Genomic DNA, 22,959 nt, shown 5'->3' on the forward strand with positions numbered 1-22,959 from the left:
GAAACGCTAATAAAATCATTTTTTTAGTTAAATTGTGGCTCATTTCCCATTTAGAATAGTTATATTTTGGTTTGAACTACCAAAAAGATTTGTTTTATTAATGGTCTAGGAACTAGGGCTGATTCGTAAGCGATCAAGGTTCACGTAGTTTCAGAGCATATTCGAATGTATTGTCCTATGTCTTACGTAACAGCCATGACCCCAAGACTATAACTATTAGTAGGACGCTAAAAATGATTAACTTAATATCTTGTGTCACCAAAAACTATCAACACAATTTCTTGTTGAAACTCACCTGGATAATAGATCAAAGGATCTAGAGACATAAGTTGCTCGCCCCCAGATACTCTAACGAGAAACGCTACGATATAGGCTGCTAGACTGCCATAAGTATTACAGTACTCCTTGAAATGGACAACCATAAGAAGTTGGGGAAAGAGGATTACGTAGACTAAATCAGAACACATAGACCTAAATAAAACAAAAATAAATTAGCTGCATTAGTCATAAATATCAGGTTGGTTCCTATTTTCCTATGTATAAACTCTATTACTTACCAGAGTCCATATATCGATGGAATCGTCAAAGCCATTGCGGTTGCTAGCACCCCAACGATTAATATGGAGACCCGCATGACCCAAATAATCTCCATCTCCGAAGCCTTCTGTCTAAATATTAATTTGTAGACATTTCTGGCAAACATTGAGCTGGCGGATAAAATACTGGAGTCGGCAGATGACATTACGGCTGCTGACACAGCACCTAGGCCAAAGAAAGACACAAAGCTTGGAGTTAAATACTGCAATACCATAGGAAGGATCATGCTAGTCTCGTCAACAGTGAGAGGATAGGGACCTTGGTAACCTGTTTCGTTCCAAGCTATAAAAAGACAAATAGAAATTATTATTTTGATACTCAACTGAAATTATTATTTATGACTTACCAGTAGCTTTTGCAATTGCTCCAATCAAAACAGGCGGTATGGCCATCAAGACACATCCAACCGCGGCTACATATGACAACACTTGGGCTCTACCAGCTGACTTGCTACTCAATACCCTCTGGAAATATACCTGCCAAGGTATACCTCCAAATACCAGTAATAGCCCATAATCGATGTAGTAGAACAACTCCTCTCTCTTGACGTATCCTATCCAGTCTACTTCCATGGATGACAATGGCACTACGTGTTCATTATTCCACGCGAAAGGAATGCACATCCAGAGGCCGATGAAAATACAGAACAGCTGAATCACGTCGGTGTATGCTACAGCGTATAAACCACCAAAAAGGGTATAGAAGACTGCTACACATGCGCTAAAGATGACGCTGGTGCGGTGGTCCATATCAATGATGACACTAAGGGTTGCCCCTAGAGCTGCTAAGATTCCTGCTGCCCAAAACACCTGCAATATAAACAAAAAGAGTTAAATAAAACGATGGAATATAAGTAATAACATATATGATAACATTTAATATCTCTAGTCGGAATTAAAGGGTGTTTAAGAAGGTTCCGTAGCCTAACTTAATTTTTAGGCAATTGTCAAGAGGTGGTAAATGGTTATTAGATGTATCAGAGACATGAACATTAAATAAAAAGTAGATAGAAAGAATAGTGCAGATATGGAAACGAAACATACTAACAAAAATATTTTGAGGAAAAATGGAAAACGGCCTTTGGATCAGGAGTCAAAGGACAAATGAAGATCACAGAGAGTTATATGGGAAGCCCAGCATACTAGGGGAAATAAGAACCCAACGACTGGGACACATACAGAGGATGACAGAGGACAGACTACTGAAAATGCTACTGTAAAGTACAAGATGGAAAATTGATGTAGAAAATGATCTAAAAAGATTCAACGTCACAAACTGAAGAATGAAAGCAATGGACAAGAAGGGTGGTTGAGAATGGTAAATCAAGCCACGGGCCTACAAACGGGCCAATTATTATTATTATGTATTTAATGTAACATTTTATCTCCACTATTATTCAATATTTACTCATGGGTATTTAAGGAAGTTTTAGACGGTTGTGCGAAAGGAATATTAATAAACGGTGAATGGTTGAATAACATTAGATATGCAGATGACACCATAGTTTTTGCCAATAATCTGTTTCAGATATTAATAAATCGTATAACAAAAGTCAGCAACAGATACGGACTAGCTCTTAACATAAACAAAACAATACTAAACGCTCAACTTACAATCAACCAACAGAATATCGAAAGAGTCGAGCAATATAGGTACATATCTGGACACCAATTTAAATATCCAATGGGACCTCTCGACAGAAATTAAACAGCGAATAATAAAAGCAAAAGCAGCATACGTTAGAATGAGACTCATTTTCAACAGTCGAGACATATCATTAAAAACAAAATACCGTCTGTTGAAATGCTACAAATTCATAGTTCCGCTCTACGGAAAGGAAGCGTGGATACTAACTGTTGCATCGATGAATCGGCTCGAAGCTTTCGAAATGTGGTGTTATAGGTGCATCTTACGTATATCCTTGGTTGACCGAATTTCTAATGTGGAAGTCCTGCGTAGAATGGGGAAAGCGTGTGAAATTCTCATGACCATCAAAACTAAAAAATTAGAATATCTAGGACATGTAATGAGAAATCAAGAACGTTACGGCCTTCTCCAACTGATTCTCCAAGGGAAGGTAAATGGTAAAAGCGGACCGGGAAGAAGATGCATTTCCTGGCTTAAAAATTTACGAAAGTGGTATAACACGACTACCACGGAACTATTCCGCGCTGCGGTAAACAAAGTCAAGATAGCCATGATGACCGATAACATCCGGAACGGATAGGCACTTTAAGAAGAAGAATGTAACATTTGTATAATATTTTCTACTTAGAAAATAACACCTATTTACTTACCTCCCCGCAAAGGGCTGGCAAGAAAAGCAGCCCACCCATTCGCTCTCCGAACGAGTCCTGCAAAGGATCTAACATCGTAATGTAGCCCTGCTGTCTCATCTTGTTGGCAAAGAAGATACCACCGAACACCAGGCTAAGTGAGTAGCCGAATGGAGCCTGGCACCATACTAAGCCTGATGTGTAAATGGCCTCCGCTGTACCGTTGATATATCCACCGCCCACCCATGTTGCTGAAAAAAAAAGACAATATTATCTATGTAATAAAATCCACAAGGAAAAACTTTCCTGTAGCTATCTGTGTACAATTAATTCCGGATTTCTAGTATTTTTTTCATTTTTGTCCAGAATTCGACTGAATTGGAGTCGGTCACACTAACTAGTGATTTTGTCCGTCTCCTTGGACAGGGAATAAATAATCAATTGCCTTCTACAGTCGCTGCACTCATTTTTTTGTGACATCCTCCTATTTTATCGTATCTCCTTCCAATTTTTTGTGACATCCTCCAATTTTATCTGATACCCTCCATTTTTTTCTGACTCTTATTTTTTTTATTATTTTTTTTAGTCTTATAACTCAAGAGGGACTGGATTGATTTCTTCTTCTTCTACGGCACTACAGCCCAAATTGAGCCTTGGCCTCCTTTATTTTTTGCCTCCACCCTTGCTTGTCTGTGGCTGCTATTCTCCATATACGGACTACTAAAAGGGCTTGTGCGTGTGCGTCGCTGTTTACTGTGTCTTCCCAGCGCTTTCTTGGCTTTGCAACCGGTCTGTTTCCCTGCATTCTAGCATTCAGTGCTCTTTTTGGTAGCCTATCCTCTCCCATTCTTATCACATGTCCGGCCCTTTGCAATCTTTGTATTCCAATGAAGTCTGACAGCGGTGTTTCCTTATAAGGTTGATAAAGCTCGTTGTTGTATCGACTTCTGAAGACCTATCAAGACTAATAAGAAGACCTATAGTCAAATCAACTGGATTGATTTGGCTACTTTTTATTTTGATATATTTGTAGAAGTTTAAGGAAGAAGATGTTTGCAATATCCCATCAGATATCAAATTTTATTAGTTGTATATGAAGTGTGTAAAAGATGTCTTGAGCTCCTTGCCCGGGCAGACTGCGTGACTTGTCGCAATAGGATTTTATAAGATTAGATTCGAATTTATACAGAAAGTAAAATTTTGGTTTTTTGGATTTAAACTTTTAGATTCATTTTCTAGGTTTTTGGATTCAAACCACATTAATGCCTGGTTGCACCAACAAATCTTAATCTTAGCCCAGCTCATCTTCTAGATAGGCTCGTCTATCTTAGCACGTCTTAACTGATAAGTTTCAGATATACTTAATCGACGTGGCAATCCATGATACAATAACAGAAGATATGACATGGAGCAGGTGCACGGGGCCAACGTAGCTACGTCACTCTGTGAGTAGAACAGCATTATATTCAGTGTTGTCGTATAAATAGTAAACACTGTTTATTTTTGTGTTTAAGGTGAATTTTACTTATAATTTGTTACACTTTTATCAAAAATATTTTATTGATAGTTAGATTTGAATAGTCCTTAGGAGGTGTGATCATAAATATAATTAATGAATAAGAGTAACTTAAGTAATAAAATAATTACACTTTTATAAAAAAGAACTTTTTATAATAAAACCTTTTTATTATTTTTAGGAAAGAATATAAAATAATTAACCGATAAACGATTTAACGATAAAATGCTTAAAATTCCAAAAATTACACTCTAATAAAAATAGTTATTTATGAAACAGTTCGTGAAGTACCTAGGCTATTTGCGAACGCACGCGATTTTTAGAGAACGAGCGACAAAGGAGCGAGTGCTATACATCGCTTAAGTTCGCAAAAAGTACTTCACGCACAGTTTCATACAATATTTTATCTACGATAAACAAATAAAACAACTGTAACTCTTCGGCACTGGAATTCACTTCTATTCTACAATTTTTAGAACTTTCATACTTTCAAACCACAAAACTGTCAAAAATTTTGTTATAAGTCATTGCTCATATTGTCATCACCATGAAAACCTGAAAGTTAAGGATATTTGATTATATGAAAGTGTGCCAAAAAACCCATTGAAGGTGTGCGGAAAAATAAATCCCATTTAAAATACATTGTTACTTCACGCACACTTTAAACTCTTCACGCACTGCTATCTATAATGACAGTTTTCACAAACTAAAAACTTATACATATGACATAGAGTAGATAAAGTACTTTTTATAATATCACTGTTTTGTTATTTTACATGTACATATGTAGGACACAACATGTTTGTAAAGTAGAATTAACTTATAAAATATGAAGTTTTAGTAGGTGTATTAACTGTTATTTATAATTATGATTTCAAAAATTACACTAGTATAAAATAGTATTTTTTATAAAATACGGTTGTTTAAAATGGTATATACAGTGCTAGTCAAAAGTCCGTACCCCCCCCTCGTATCTTTTGAACGGTTATACTTATAATAGTGAAATTTGGAGGAAGGAAATAAACCGACGTAGGCTTCTTAATTAGTCATGACAGGTGACGTAATAGTGACAGATGACTTTACAGCGCCACTGTGATAGATAATTTTAAATGGGACCTTATGGCAAATGATACCTCATTTAAAAGGTCTTGAAAATAGCTATTCAGTCATACTAATTTTTTTGAGTTTAAGTTGATTTTGATTTTGGTGAATAAATTAAATTAATCTAACATTGCAGTTTCGCATTTAATTAATAAAAATTCAAATGTCCGCCTATGGTTTTTTTGTCAAAAAAGTTGAAGTTTTTCAGTTCTCTAGTAGTTTTTACGTCAACGTCAACCTTTTTGACAAGTAACCATAGGCGGAGGTTTGAATTTTTATTAATTAAATGGAAAAATACAATTTTATATTATTTCATTTATTCATCAAAATGATCTTAAACTCGAAACAAAATTAGTATGACTGAATAGGTATTTTCAATACCTTTCAAACGAGGTATCACTTGCCATAAGGTCCCATTTAAAATTATCTGTCACAGTGCCGCTGTAAAGTCATCTGTCACTATTATGTCACCTTTCATGACTAGTTAAGAAGCCTACGTCCGTTTATTTCCTCCCTCCAAATTTCACTATTATAAGTATAACCGTTCAAAAGATACGAGGGGGGGTACGGACTTTTGACTAGCACTGTATAATTTTAAGTATATAAACTTTTAATTATTTATTAAAACAATTAAAAAAGGGTCCCCAACTGGGGACCTCTCGATCTGCAGTAGTGATGTAACGAATGTCATTTTTTGAACATTCGCGAATACGAATGCGAATGCGATTATCTGCTACCGATATTCTCGAATGCGGATGCGAATGCGAATACATATTCAGTTTTTTAAATTTGTTTCTATTTTTGTAATGTTTTTTAAATTTATAATGAGAAGTTAATTGACATCTAATAGTGTAAATAAATCTGATTCTTAAGAAATCTTAAGGCTTAATAAAAAGACCAAATAGGCAATAAAATAAAGGCTGATAATGTGATTATCCGAAGTTAAGTTACCTTTCCTTAATAAAAAAAAGATGATAAGTGAATATACAGGGTGTCCCGGAAAATAGTGCGTTCCTTTAAGGTATGGAGAGAATACACAATTTGGAACAAAAAAGTCCTATACCATTTTTTTCTAAATACAACCGTTTGACCAAAAAAAAGTTAACATTGTTTTCCATATACCTGTATTTTAATGTTTGGAAATTTTAATAAACTGGCAACATCGTACGCACTACGACATAATAACATAATAATAACTCGTTTGTGATTGTGATTAAAAGTATTTAAAATAATCCAACCTAATAGTAGGTAATACTTATGTATATTTACTATTTGTTTACTAAAATTATTTTCTTTTGAAATGTATTGAAATACCTATTGCATAATTTTAAACGAATTACACATCTTTTAACATAAAAACACATCTTTTAACTAAACTAGTATTATGTATTTAGTAAGGTTTAAATGGGTTGAATGCTGAGTATTGCTGAGGGCTTTAACTGAATTACATAGTTTTAATAGTTTACAGTGGAACTTAAATACACCAGATAATGTCTCAGTAATTTGTTTACTTGTGAACTGAAATAACTAAGTTGTACTTACTTGAAAATAATTAATATACCGAATAGATGTTTCAAGTAACCTTTCACAAACACCATTCATAGGTAATAACAAAATAGGTAATACACTCACTATTCGAAAACATTTTCGGCATTGACACTAAACAGGATTCTTTAAAACTATCTGTTTACTATCATCTTCTATCTATTTACATGGGACTGTCTATGCTTAAATTTGCGTACCGCACATAGTTGTCAGATTTAAATTTGGATACCAAAATACATTTTAATTTTTTGGTCAAACGGTTGCATTTAGAAAGAAATGTTATAAGAGTTTTTTGTTCTACATGGTGCCTTCTACCTATACCTTTAAGGAACGCACTATTTTCCGGGACACCCTGTATTTTGATTTTATTAACCTAATATTATCTTCAAATTATTTTTTTTAAGTTATACTTCTTTAGGCACGAGGGTGAATTTTTACATTCCCTGGCGCATGCGCACACCGACAGTATGGTATTAGTCGCTACATCTTTTAAGTTATGTAGCGCAAATAAGGTGTGCGTGAAAAGAATATATTATTAGTGTTTTTAGTAAATATATTTATTATAATTTTTATGTCTTTGGATTTGTCTTCCTCCTTATAAGTATTATTGAAAATGTTTATTTTCAATTAAGGTATCTGTCACCGTGATTGTAATTATGTCCGAGAAATGATCGACTGAATACAAAAGCGGCGGTAGCTTATCGGTAGAGCATTCGCCTAGGGATCGAGAGGTCCCCTGTTCGAATCCAGACAAAGTCATATCCTTTTTTTTTATTTTTGGTATTCTTTTGTTCTTTCTAAAATTAGTTTAATGTTTAAATACAATACAAAAAAACTTTTTAAAGTAGATATGTATATTGATTTCGTTGAAATCATAATATGAAGTTAGATTATATTATAATAGAAATATAACTTCTTACGTGCGTACAAAGTACACACACATTCTTTTTTCTGATATTCATATTCGCAAAACATTCGCACAAGTTTTGCGAATACGAATGCGAATGCCAATATTCAAAAATATGCGAATATTCGCGAATGCGAATGCGAATACGAATATTCGTTACATCACTAATCTGCAGTCTAATGCCACTGAGGCACCATCAATTTGTAGATATCCATTTATTAACGTACTTTAAAATATCATTGCATTAGTCACATTTTTAAAATAGTTTGAAATTTAAAAAAAAATCGATTTATCTATAGAGTGTGATTGGTCAGTGGGGTAAAGCTTTGTAGATCCGTTATAAGTAATAGATAGTAATAAAAGTTAATAACAAAAATTGTAGCCAACTTTGATTACAGATTGATAATCAGTAATCGTAAATTGTAAATTTTTGGCAATTATTCAGCCATGGCTTACTTAAAATTTGGAAAGATTTAGACCCGTAATTATTAATAATTTTGCTCTGAAAAATGAAAATACCTCGAAAACTAATAAATTTACACATAGGGAATGTTATACAAAAATTATAGTATGGTAATGGTACTTTTCGATAATGATATAAAATACAGGGTGTTCTATTTAAAATTACTGAGAAAATAATGTACTTGCGTTTTGACTCACCCTGTATTCAATATAAAGAAAATTAGCAAAACAAACATTTACGAAAATTTTGACAATAAATAAAAAATATGACGTCAATAAACCATTGACCTTGTGCTTGCTTTTATTTATACAGGTAGTTAAACTTGTTACGATTTTCATATAAAATTGGTTATAACTTTGTAAATACCCCGTATAACATACCAAACTTTTACATTTTTGTAATCTAAAAGTTACGAAGATTTCGAATATAAAATAAAATACACGGTATTCTATTTAAAAACAACATAAGTTTGGTCTGCCACTATGTTATCGAACACCCTGTAACATTCTAACTAATTTTGTAATATGAAGCTCAAAGTTCGCTACAATTTTTGTTATTAAGTTTTATCGCTATATATTACTATAACGAATCTACGGAGCTTCATCCCACTATATAATTAATCACTCTGTATAATAGCAGTTAAATATTGCATTGTTAGCTAGTTCTAAGCTATCCTGAAAATTTCAGGTGTCTAGGTAGCCTAGAACTATTTTTAAAATGGATTACAAACTTTGCGGAGTCCGTGACACCAACCAAGCCAAGTATATAAAAAGGTTTTAAAAATATAACTGATGGGCTTCATGACTACCACAGCTTTAACTTTTTTTATCATTTAACACATTACAATTTTATTGTTACCTTTATTTCATCATCAGTACATGTATTATACACGGTGTATAATACATGTATTTTATTTAGGGTGGAAGACATATGGAATAAAATTATTTCTGTCCGTGTTTTAAAAAATTTTAAAAAACGCTGAAACTCGTTCACTTTTATATATAAATGTACGCTTTTTAAACCTAAATTTAAATTTAAACAGGGTGATTCACGCTAGTCTGTTATAGTTCATAAGCTTTATTTTTAATGGAACACCCTATATATTTTTATATTATTAAAAGCTACTTAGCAACCTGATTTCAACGACTCATATCATGTATGGTGTATTATGAATAATACAGGGTGAAATTTTGAAATTACAGTGTATGGAAACCACTTATGGAATAAAATTGTTTGTGTCCTTATTTAAAAAAATTATAAAAAACGCTAGGATACGTCAACTTTTAAATTTAGATATGCTCTCTTTAAACATTAATTAAAATATACGGGGTGATCCACGCAAGTCTATCATAGTCCATGATCTTTAATTGTAATGAAACATCCTGTATATTTTTATCTTTTTCGAATTTGCTAAATAACTTCATCACAAAAAAGTGTATTGTATAGGGCATATTATGAATAATACAAGATGAAATTTTAATATTATACAGGTTAAATTTTCGTCAAGATATTAAATAGGTACTACATAAAATTTTGAAATTATTTAAAATTTATCATACTTTAAATAATAGTACAGTATGTATCTAATAATATTATTTTTAAAATTAGCTAAATAAAGACATACAGATGTCATACAGATGTAGAAATAAAAACATAGATAAATAAGGACAATTTCTAAACTAAGTATAAATAATATTTATTTTTTTTGGTTTTGTATTTTTAATGTCTTGACCAAATTTATGAATAATTTAAAAATTTCACATTTTCAAAATTTCACCTAGTATTATTCTTAATTGAATCGAATAATACATTTTTTTGAGATGAAGTTATAAAGTAGCTTCTAAGCACATAAAAATATACATGGTGATCCATTAAAACTAAAGATCATGGACTATGCTGTACTTGCGTAAATCACCCTGTAAATTTAAATCTATGTTTGTAAAGCGCCCATTTAAATTTAAAAGTTGGCCTGTTCTTGTATTTTTTATAATTTTTAAAATATGGACACAAACAATTTTATTCCATAAGTGGATTCCATAGTTAATAATTTCATCCTGTATTGTTCATAATTCACCCTACATGATATAGTTAGTTGAAATCAGGTTGTGAAGCAGCTTTTAAAAATATAAAAATATACAGGGTGTTCTATTAAAATTAAAGTTTATGAACTCTGTTTGACTTTTATGAATCACCCTGTAAATTTAAATTTATGTTTAAAAAGTGCAGATATTTATTTTAAAATCGACGAGTACCAGCGTTTTTTATAATTTTTCGAAACAAGGACAGAAATAATTTTATTCTACAAGTGCCTTTCACACCGTATAATTAGACGTATGTTGCCTAATAATAAAAAAATCATGTTTCTGATTGATTTTTATTATTAGAATATGTTCTTAATAATTATATTTAATCATACTAAAGAGAACAGCACTTCTAGAAAGTTTCACAACTGGTATTAAAAGCTAAAATCTCCAAATCATAATGGCAATGCATTCGAAATTTAAAGGATCGACTCATAACGTGATGTCATGCGCGACCTGAACGAAATTAGGAACGCTACGTATCATATCTTGGGTTATTTTATCATGGTGGCAAGTGGCAATCCATTGTGACAAGCTGAAAATTGATCTAAAACTCAATAGTGTAACGCGTATGGTTCGTAAGCTGAGCTTAAGGCACGGCTTAAGCCTAGATCTGTTGGTGCAACCAGGTATTAATGTTTTTAATTGTTATTTTGCTTTGTAAAAATTCCTGAACATATTATGAACCAGATTTGATTATTGTATTCAGTCATTTTCTCAAGAAATATTCTCTTTTTGTCATAACTATTTCTCGGTGCAAGTTTTATGGCGATTGCTCCCTTTTTTTATTTTCATGTGTTTTACTTAAAAGCTGTACCAGAGAGCTTTTTTAAAAGAATTTTGTTTTTCTTCCTTGAGTTTTACAAGTAACAATAAAAGTTTTGTTTATTGTGTTTCGCCAAACTTACCTGTCATTGTGAAGATTCCTACGAACAAGCCGATGTTTCTGCCTGCTAACATAACTTCTTCTTCTGAATCGTTGCCTTCTTCTTTTTTTCGCCCCGCCCATATTCCAACACCCAAAATAAGGATATAAAAAAGAACTATAGATATTACTCCTGCTACGTTAATCATTTTCTAAATCTGAAAAGAAAGAAAAATAGTAAGCCACAGTTAAGCATATTCAAAGAAAATCATATTTTAAATTCACCTTAAAAGTGTATTCAACAGATGATTTCAAGATGGTCTAATCGCTTATTTATGTTGGAGAATACAGTTTGCGGCAAAATAAACACTACTGAAATGAATATTAAAATGTTTATGATTATTTATATATCTAGTATACGTGATATAGCCTTGCAAACACTATTCACGATGACGCAGGTTCCCGATAAAACAGATGTTAAGAATACCCTCTGGCCAGTGGCGGATCTATGGATAGGGAAAATAAGGAAATTTCCCCCCTCACAACGTCCAAAATTAAAGGAAAAAATTGTTCAAACATAAAAATATATTAGCTGACATGAAACCGAAACCACAGAAAGACAAATTCAACCCAATAAACACGCTAGTTAGGAAAATTAAGGGAACTTAATGCCTATAAGTTATTATTTATGTCTTTTATGTAATCTGAAGTTATCTTTTTTATGTCTTTTGGTTGGTTCGTCATCGGAAGTTCCCTCCTAAGACAAATTTTCTCTCCCAAGGCAAATTTCTAGATCCGCCACTGCCTTTGACACGAAAAAATCTCTAATATTAGTACGGCATTCCGAAATGGCAGTCGGTGGATCTGTCTCACTCCTTCAGCATTCCCCATAAGTATGCATCTGGTGGCATTAGTTCTGGTTCTGGTGAGTGGCAACTCCCAAAATAATCGCACTGTAGTCGAACAGACTCTGGCAGTGTAACAGGTTGTCCCGTCCTGCTGAAACCATTGTTGATTTTAGGCTTGTACCCTTTTCGTGACCTTTTACGTATGACCGAAGATATTACTCCACCATAAAAAAATGTTCTGCAAAACTGAGAACCATTCTGAAGCACCTAATATTATCACGACATTCACATAAGTTATAACGGCGTTCGGAAACCACTCAGTACGTTTCGGCGCATGACACATACAAATTTGAAGCATACGCATTTCAGTACTGTTTATTTTGCTGCACATCGTATATATAAAAAAAATACAGGATCCTTTGTAAAATATTTATTTAAAAGACCCCAATAAGGGTTGCATCACAAAACAAAACATTTTCGGATTAACAAGTAATCCATCATCAGTGTTAAGCCAATAGCATGCATGCGTGAGCCACCAAAAAGTTATGGGTAAAAACCCTTTAAAAGTTGAGTTGACACTCAATTTTCAGTATGTGAGGTTCATCCCTCTCATATCACATCCACGTGGGTTGCCCTGGGTAATATCCAGGAATATTTGCAACATCCAACTATCTTAAACATAATATGTAGTATAATATAAGATTTTATAACTTTTAAAGGGTTTTTACCCATAACTTTTTGGTGACTCACGCATGCATACTATTGGCTTAACACTGATGATGGATTACTTGTTAATCCAAAAACCTTTTGTTTTGTGGTGTTACCCTTATTGGGGTCTTTTAAATATACCTTTTACAAAGGATCTCGTATTTTTGTGATTTATGGTATACAGCCAGCTACAGGAATTTTATTTTCCTCGTGGATTTTTATCGTATATAAAACTTTTTTACTATTCTTTGAGATGTATAACCTATTTCATTAGATTAAAGCTATAAGTAAGTACCGAATAATTATCGTGTTGAGGGGATTAAATAATTCCCACATAAAAAAGAGAAGAATAACGCCAGATTTCAAACAACGACTTGCGAATTTATTAAGAACAAGCTCAAAAGAAAAAGCAATTAAACAGTGGTGTATACTAGCTTACATCAGTCAAACTGGTAGAACCTTTAACAAACCTATAGCAGAATACAAAAGGGCTTTCAATAATATAAAACGGATTCTACGTACGATCTTCACCTTCTAGATCATAATCATTCCCGTAATGACCAATTTCAAGATCTTCACTTTCAAAATAGAGGCCGTAAGTTATCTTTATTATAATCTACGGAAATTAATAACTAAAAAAATACAGATATAATTCTGAATGACAAACTTGAGATAAACAGCTCCCCCTCTTTAACATATTCAGTTAAAGACTATAAAGTCTAGACGCATAAGAAAAACACATCACTTGAGAAAGGCATTCTGTCGAAACATCTGTAGTGATACAATTTTGTGGAAGTATTGAAAAATAGAGAGATATATTTAATAGATGTATGAATCGCAAAGTCACACCAAAAGAATGCCAATAATTGTCTGTAATCTCTACTACAATAAGCAAGAAAAGGAGTAAAAATATATGCGATAACTACCGAGGAGTTTCTGTCACAAGCACTATCAGCAGAGTTTACGGAAAAATTATTAAAAATACAATAGAAGAGGAATAGGAATGAGGAAGAGGAATGATTAAGAGGCCGAAGAGCAAGGAACATCCACCACTAACCACCTAACACAGTTAATAGACAAACAAATAGCCTACAATCAAGAACTTCAGTTAGTGTACATAGACTTACAAAAATATACTACAGTTGCCATAAAGTTAACTTTGGGAAGCCCTCGAAAAAACCAACTGCAGTCTGAACATCATTAAAGCTGTAAAAAATCTATACCACCACAATAGAGCAAAAGTTAAACTAGGCAAGGAAATCTCGTCAGGATTTGAAGTGAATAAAGATCTGAAACGGGGCTGCTGTCTATCGCCGACGCTATTTAGAATATATTTGGAGCAAATTTTGAAATTCTGGAAAAGGTAATGTAAAAATATGGATATACCCCTAAATGATAAAATGCTATACACTCTGTTTTGCGGACGATAAGATTCTCATGGCCCAGAATTATCACGATATTGAATATTATGACCCTCAAAATCATAGAATAGTACCGGAACTGGAGCTTAGGAATGAATACCAAAAAAAACGGAATACATATTATGTGCGTCGGAGGTATGCAGCAGGATCTAGCGTTGGAGAATGAAATAATTATTAAGCACTGTCAGGAATATACATAAATACTTGAGGCTTAAAATTATACAATATGGAACATTGGACAAGAATATCCAAGAAGGGTGCACACAAGGAAGGAAAGCTATCGCATTATTGAACACAGTTTTATGGGACCAAAGTATTTCAAAAAAAAATAAACATAACATCATAACAGCATTGTTAAGAGCATTTTAACATATAGCAGCGAAGTTTGGCCACTTAAAGAAAAATCCGCAAATATGTTCAGAACAGCTAAAATGGACTTCTGGAGAAGAGCCCCTGGTATATCAAGAAGAGATAAAATCAGAAATACAAGAATATTGGAGATGATGGATGAAAACATACTATAATTATTGATGACATCAAAACAAAGCAATTAAGATGGTTTGGCCACGTACAATGCATGGAAGACAAAAGATTGCCCAAGCAAGTACTACGGTGGGCACCAAAAGGACGGCGGAAAAGAGGAACACCTAGGATAACCTTAAAAAACTTTGTACTCTGAACATATTTTTACTTATTGTTTTAACTTTTTATTGTAGCATTAGCTCTGAAGATGACTTTTATGTCGAAAGCGCTTAGCTAAGGAAATTAAAATACATTTACACACTTTAATATACTTCTTTCACTTCTTTCATTCAAATCAAATTAATTTTGTGATATAGTTGACGGTTGATATTTAATTCCTAATTTTTTGCTGTCATTAGTCGTAAAAAACAAATTTTTTGCTCCAGCCCTAACCGAGAAACAATGGTTGATGTAGCTTAATATTATGTCACATCATCGATAGCCATATCTCGCGAACCTAAAGAGCTAGAAAATCGTACGACGCGACATATTTTTTGCTAATTTATTGCTGTCGATCTGCATATGCAACATACCCCAAAACCACCCCTGCTTCCCTTACAGCTAAGCAACACCCCCAAAAAACAACGAAAAATCTTGAAAAATGATTTTTGTGATATAGTTGACGGTTGATATTTAATTGCTAATTTTTTGCTGTCATTAGCCGTAAAAAACAAATTTTTTGCTCCACCCCTAACCGAGAAACAATGGTTGATGTAGCTTAATATTATGTCACATCATCGATAGCCATATCTCGCGAACCTAAAGAGCCAGAAAATCGTACGACGCGGCATATTTTTTTGCTAATTTATTGCTGTCGATCTGCATATGCAACATACCCCAAAACCACCCCTGCTTCCCTGATAGCTAAACAACACCCCCAAAAAACAACGAAAAATCTTGAAAAATGATTTTTGTGATATAGTTGACGGTTGATATTTAATTGCTAATTTTTTGCTGTCATTAGCCGTAAAAAACAAATTTTTTGCTCCAGCCCTAACCGAGAAACAATGGTTGATGTAGCTTAATATTATGTCACATCATCGATAGCCATATCTCGCGAACCTAAAGAGCCAGAAAATCGTACGACGCGGCATATTTTTTTGCTAATTTATTGCTGTCGATCTGCATATGCAACATACCCCAAAACCACCCCTGCTTCCCTGATAGCTAAACAACACCCCCAAAAAACAACGAAAAATCTTGAAAAATGATTTTTGTGATATAGTTGACGGTTGATATTTAATTGCTAATTTTTTGCTGTCATTAGCCGTAAAAAACAAATTTTTTGCTCCAGCCCTAACCGAGAAACAATGGTTGATGTAGCTTAATATTATGTCACATCATCGATAGCCATATCTCGCGAACCTAAAGAGCTAGAAAATCGTACGACGCGGCATATTTTTTGCTAATTTATTGCTGTCGATCTGCATATGCAACATACCCCAAAACCACCCCTGCTTCCCTTACAGCTAAACAACACCCCCAAAAAACTACGAAAAATCTTGAAAAATGATTTTTGTGATATAGTTGACGGTTGATATTTAATTGCTAATTTTTTGCTGTCATTAGCCGTAAAAAACAAATTTTTTGCTCCATCCCTAACCGAGAAACAATGGTTGATGTAGCTTAATATTATGTCACATCATCGATAGCCATATCTCGCGAACCTAAAGAGCTAGAAAATCGTACGATGCGGCATATTTTTTTGCTAATTTATTGCTGTCGATCTGCATATGCAACATACCCCAAAACCACCCCTGCTTCCCTTACAGCTAAACAACACCCCCAAAAAACAACGAAAAATCCTAAAAAATGATTCTCATGATATGGTTGACAGTTGATGTTCAATAACATTTTTTTTTCTATGATAAGTTCTATCGATCCAAAGCTTATTTTAAATGTTTTTAATGGTACTTATGCACGTATTATAAAAATTTTGTTATCCATCGCATTTTTTCGGTATGTCAAAAAAAAAGTGTTTCATTTTTTGTTTATTACATTTTCTGTTATATCTCGAAAACTGCTCGATGGATTTTAATGATCCTCATCTCTTTTTATTTTGTTAAACGTGCAAAAATATGAATTTTTCATTTTACCATATCAATGTATATCGAACCATATCTCCGAGATTTTGCTCCGAAGCAGGGGTGGTTTTGGGGTATGTTGCATATGCAGATCGACAGCAATAAATTAGCAAAAAAATATGCCGCGTCGTACGATTTTCTAGCTCTTTAGGTTCGCGAGATATGGCTATCGATGATGTGACATAATATTAAGCTACATCAACCATTGTTTCTCGGTTAGGGGTGGAGCAAAAAATTTGTTTTTGTGGTAATAAATTAGCAAAAAATTAGCAAAAAAATATGAAACTATTCCAAATATGGACTTATGAAATGGATGATTTGGCTTAATAGACATTAAAATTTACCCAGCAAGAAACACGAAAATAAACACAATGTGTGACTGGCACTGGCCCATTTTAAAAACATCTGCGGGCAATATGCACTCCCGATCATCAACGAATGCGAACGTTCGCTGCAATGTAAGTGGCCCTACTTTGTAGCGAACGAATGACCAAGCGAACACCTACGAATTCATTCCTTCGTTCGGTCGTTCGTGCTCGCTTTGATTTAAATGCGCCTGAAGACGTCGTAGAACGTTATGAACCGAGTATATGTATTGAAAATGAAAGGTTTATTGTTAGATAAAATGAACTTCCATCAAGAAAAGGTCAAATCCGTCACTTATATTCTACAATATTTTTTAATTTTTGTAATGGTTTTAATACTAATTTATTATGTTTGTATTTATACACATAATAACTATTAATATAAGTGTATTTCAACTGAATAGAAATTATTTATTCAGACTCAATCGATCTCCGAAATGTTTGCTAAGGAAATAATCAACTACAGAATTAATGGCACATGCCACTCAAAGTCCATACAAATATGTTTTGTTACTATTATTGAGAGCTATTAATAGACTCCACAATTTCAACCCCATAAACAAGGCTTTAATCGTATGAATCTGCCTTCGATAGTAGCACGCAATGCTGCCTGGCTGACCTTCATGAAAAATAGATGCTTCTTTAACCGATACAACTATTTTTATTGTAGGTACTGAATTTTCCTTGTAGGACAAGAATTTTTTATATATACAAAGGGTTGCTAAAGTTCATTGAGATTTTTTTCAATTAAACATTTACAATATTGTCCTATGCTTTGTTTTTAAACTAGGAGGAGTAAAATAAAAAGAGATATTCACACCCAAGAAAGTCACTAGAAAAATTACCAAATTACATCTTTTTTTTGGTTGATCATGTCGGCCTTCGACGGTAATCCATAAATATTAAATTATACTAATACGTCACTAAAGAATTCTATAAACAATTGCTATTTATATAACAGCAGACTAAAAATCTAACAATTAAAGGAATAACGTAGAAAACACAAAACATCGCGGATATAAAACTTAATTAACCTATGAAATGCCAATATAGTGTCAAAACTTCATGAATGTCAATCAAGTCAAAATTTCATAACAGGGGAGTAAACTTGCCTGAGGTTGGACCAATTACAAACAACAGCACTGGTTACAAACAACTGGTTTAAAAACAGAGCATCGTTGTATTTGAATACTTTTAGAATGCAAACAAAGATGTGAGCGTAAATTTCTGTATACAGGAACAAGAAAGATAAACAATATAGAAATGTAGAGACTTATTAACTAGCATATAATATACAGGGTGTCCCGAAAAGATTGGTCATAAATTATACCACTGATTCTGGGGTCAAAATAGGTTGATTAAACCTCACTTACCTATATACAATAGTGCACACAAAAAAAGTTACAGCCCTTTGAAGTTACAAAATGAAAATCGATTTTTTTTAATATATCGAAAACTCCTAGAGTTTTTTTTATTGAAAATGGACATGAGGAATCCTTATCGTAGCAACATCTTAAAAAAAAATTATAGTGAAATTTGTGTACCCCATAAATATTTCATGGGGGTTTTGTTCCCTTAAACCCCCCCAAACTTTTATGTATGTTCCAGTTAAATTATTATTGTGGCACCATTAGTTAAACACAATATTTCTAAAACTTTTTTGCCTCTTAGTACTTTTTTGATAAGCCAGTGTTTATCGAGATATTTTGAATATTTGTCGAATCCACCACCTATTTGTATATGGTTAAGTATAATTATAGACACCTGTTAATAATCTGAAAATTTATTTATAACTTAAATATTTTGGTAGGTATATTTTGAAAAAGAAGCCACATCTCGATAAAAGTTGACTTACCAAAAAAAGACTAAGAGGCAAAAAAGTTTTAAAAACACTGTGTTTAACTAATGGTACCACAATGATAGTTTAATTGGAACGCACACAAACATTTGGGGGGTTTAAAGGAACAAAACCCCCATACATTTTTTATGTAAATATAGTAAAAAAGTAGCCGCATCTCGATAAAAACTGGCTTATCGAAAAAATACTAAGAGGCAAAAAAGTTTTAAAAACGTTGTGTTCAACTAATGGTACCACAATAATGAATTAATTGGAACGTACACAAAAGTTTGGGGGGGTTCAAGGGAAGAAAATCCCCATAATGTTTTATGGGGTGGACAAATTTCACTATAATTTAATTTTAAGGTGGGCCTGTCATAATAATGATACATGCCCGTTTTCAATAAAAAATCTTTGAGAGTTTTCGATATATTGAAAAAAATCGATTATCATTTTGTAACTTCAAAGGGCTGTAACTTTTTTTGTGAGCACATTTGTACTAAGGTAAGTTAGGTTCAACCGAACTATTTTTGACCCCAGAATGTGTGGTATAATTTATGACCATTCTTTTCGGGACACCCTGTATAATACGTGATATAAGTTATAAGGAAAGACAGCTGTGACACCTTTAGATGTAATTCGATTCAGGGGCCACCACCATCGGTCGACATACATGTTTCTTCTCTTCAGAGTCTCCAGAACCGCCTGCAGTGTATTACCGCAGGCGATAATATTTAGTAAAAATATTAAAATATTATTTGCAGGCGGACGCGACAGCGACATCTATCTAGAGAAAGAGAAAATTCCCTGTAAGCCGAAATGCAGAATCTTTGATGACAATCTATTGCCTGAGCTTTTTACAAATTTATAAAGCATGTAGGCCGATAAATAGCGGGCATGGAAAAATCTACAATATACATTGATTACATCCTTAGTACGCAAATAGCAAAATTTATCTAGATAAGCGGACATCATCATCATCAACAGCTATCCCATCCATCGTCAGATGTAAGCCTCCCTTAGGTGTGTCCATTCATATTTTTATTTGCTGTTTTTTGTATCCATTCGTGGCCAGCCATTCGCTTGGTGTCATCAGTCCATCTTGTTTAAGGTACGCCTCTGCTTATTTTGCTTGCCCTTGGTCGCCACTCGAGAATTCGCTTTGTCCAACGGTTGTCTTTCATTCTTTCTATGTGTCCTATCCAGTTCCATTTTAACATGGTAACTTTCTGGATCACATCTGTTACTTTTGATCGTCTTCTTATCTTATCCGATAAGCGGACAGGTGATTAATATTGAATATATATTTTAGATTCTCTCATGTCCGCTATTTATCGGCATGCAGGCTTTACAAATTTGTAAAAAGCTCAGGCAATAGATTGTCACCAACGATTCTGCATTCCGACTTAAAAGAATTTTCTCGTTCTCTAAAGTGCTATAGTTATTCAATCGAATAAGTTGACTCACTATACCTCAACCACTGTAGAAAGAGTGACGCACTAAAACTAGTACCTCCGTATCACAATAAATGAAGAACGTGCCAACAGCCAGAAGGTAAGGGCGTGTATTGGAAAAGCTTCAAGAGGCCTTTTTTAAGAGTCACAATCTCTTTCTTGGTATAAAAGTAAGAATGCTGCATTTTCTTTGTTGATGATACAAATATATTAGCAGTTGATAATGATGCAATTGAAGCAAAAGTAAAACTGCAAGAGGCGCTCAATGAGGTTAATGCGTGTACCAAGAAATGATGTATCTAGATGAGACTAAATCAATACATGTATATTGTTGTAGAATTGTTTTTTGGAAAAATTCAGAAAATAAATTTATATTAGAGACCACGAGATCATAGATTTTCTTCACCCTGTATACGACCAAAAATTGTATAGAGTATATTTTTGTTGATAAACAGTGCTTTTTCGGGGAAGGTGAAATCGTTGATATGGTTTTCATTAATGGGTTTTTTGAAAGGATTTACAGACAATGGTTCGAAAATATTGGAAAGTGCATGTTATTTCGTTTTGTGAACATCAATAGAATTTTGTAAATAATTCGTAGAAGGTTTAACGGTAAACAAATTTTATTGAGTTTAGAATGTAAGGCTTTTTGTTTAGTTTTTTGAAAAAACGATAGTAATTTGATATCTCTTAGAATTTTAACAAAATGGAAAGTTGGATACAAATTAAGTTGGTTTTCTTAGGAAAAGAAAGTATGGATGTTTTGGGTAGAGAGGTTGTTTTTGATTGGTAGAGAAAGATCGATGGAAAAGATGAGAATGTGGAAGTCTGAATTTGGGAGAGAAAAGTTGGGCACTGTGTGATGAATATCGGGAGAGAGCAGTCCAGTTTTTGAAAAGTGAGAAGTCAGTGTAAAGTGGTGAAATCGGCCTTTGCGAGCAGAATCAAATTGAAACGAAATTGTTGACCGGTTGAGAAGTATATTTTCCTGTGTCCGAGGAAGATTCCTTTGTTCTGTCTAGAACGAGTAGCTGATTGGTATCTATTTGCACAAGATATCGAGCAAGGAGAAAACTGAGTGGAGAATTCGAGCGAGTCCTGGTTTTGTTTGTTTTTGAAACAGTTTGGACGAGAGGGACTTTTTTGCAACATCCAAAGAGTACGTGTGGGAGAATCCAGGACGACGCAATCTGGGAAAAGAAGGAGTGAAGAAACAAAAAGGTTAGTCAAATCATTTGTCGAAACGGAGAGAGCTTGTTTATGTCCACACCATATATGATTATTTTTTTTGTATTGAACAGTTCTATAACTCAGTTAGTTATTCCAACTTTAAGTAATCAATTCAAAAGGAGAAAAGTAAATTTTAATAAATTTAGTATGAATAAATAATAATTTATTTAAATAAAATTTTTTTGTTAAAACAAAGAGACATCGGAATTGAAGCTTGATTTATTAAGTAAGAAATTGTTGCAACAAATTTAGATTTTAGTATTTTTTAAACCTTTTTATACGGCATATTGGATAAATAAGTAATAGGTTACATTTATATGATATTGAATGTGTTTAATTTCCCTGTTTTATCCTGGAAGGAGTAAACAACTAGAGATACTAGAAGCCACAAATCAAAAGTATTGCATCGAATACAAAATTAGCTCTGAGAATAAAGTTTATTAGAAAATTTAATTTGAATTTGGTTTCGTTTTACATAGACAGTAATTAAATTAATTGAATAATTAATTAAATTAAGAATTTGCTAATCAATCTAATAAAAGAGATAAAGTAGAGCATAACAATATAGACTTCACCCAAAAAAAAAAATCAAACACCAACAATCTTAAATGTTACTACTATATTATATACATCATACTATACAGCAAAAGATCTGGGCACGAATCTAGATGTCAAACTAAAATGGAAAGAACGCATCAAAAAGAAAAAAATTGAAGTTAACATCAAATATAGAAAACTGTACTAGCTTCTTGGAACAAAAACGATAAGGTCAATACATAATAAGCTCATGACATGTAAACAAGTACTGAATACGGTATGAGCATACAACATACACCTTTGAAGAAGTGCCAGTGCTAGTAACATCAAAATGATTCAAAGTTTTCAGAATAAAGTACTGAGCGACACTGTAAATACTTCCTGGTACATGAGCAGTAGCGATCTACACAGAGATGTAGCTGTGGAAATAGTCGCAGATGTGATTAAAGTATTTGTCTTCTTCTTCTTCTTGTGCCACTCCTATCGGAGATTGGAAATCATCAAGGCTACCCTGACTTTGTTTACAGCTGACCTAAAAAGTTCATTAGTGGTGCAGCCAAACCACTCTCTCAAATTCCGCATCCACGACATTCTTCTACGGC

General features: G+C 33.3%; 1 protein-coding gene across 1 annotated transcript in view; it reads right to left on the reverse strand.

The window, feature by feature from the left end:
• Positions 1-22,959, reverse strand: part of LOC114331009 (high-affinity choline transporter 1) — a 36,703-nt gene that overhangs the window by 11,491 nt on the left and 2,253 nt on the right. Inside the window, exons 2-6 of the mRNA XM_028280463.2 lie at positions 11,395-11,569; positions 2,895-3,124; positions 944-1,406; positions 558-879; positions 296-471 (exon numbers count right to left, since the gene is read on the reverse strand). Coding sequence (XP_028136264.1) covers positions 296-471; positions 558-879; positions 944-1,406; positions 2,895-3,124; positions 11,395-11,560 — 1,357 coding nt within the window. The 5' untranslated portion in view covers positions 11,561-11,569. The remainder of the gene's footprint in view (positions 1-295; positions 472-557; positions 880-943; positions 1,407-2,894; positions 3,125-11,394; positions 11,570-22,959) is intronic.

Source organism: Diabrotica virgifera, chromosome 1 (genome assembly GCF_917563875.1).
Source record: "Diabrotica virgifera virgifera chromosome 1, PGI_DIABVI_V3a".
Classification (NCBI taxonomy): domain Eukaryota; kingdom Metazoa; phylum Arthropoda; class Insecta; order Coleoptera; family Chrysomelidae; genus Diabrotica; species Diabrotica virgifera.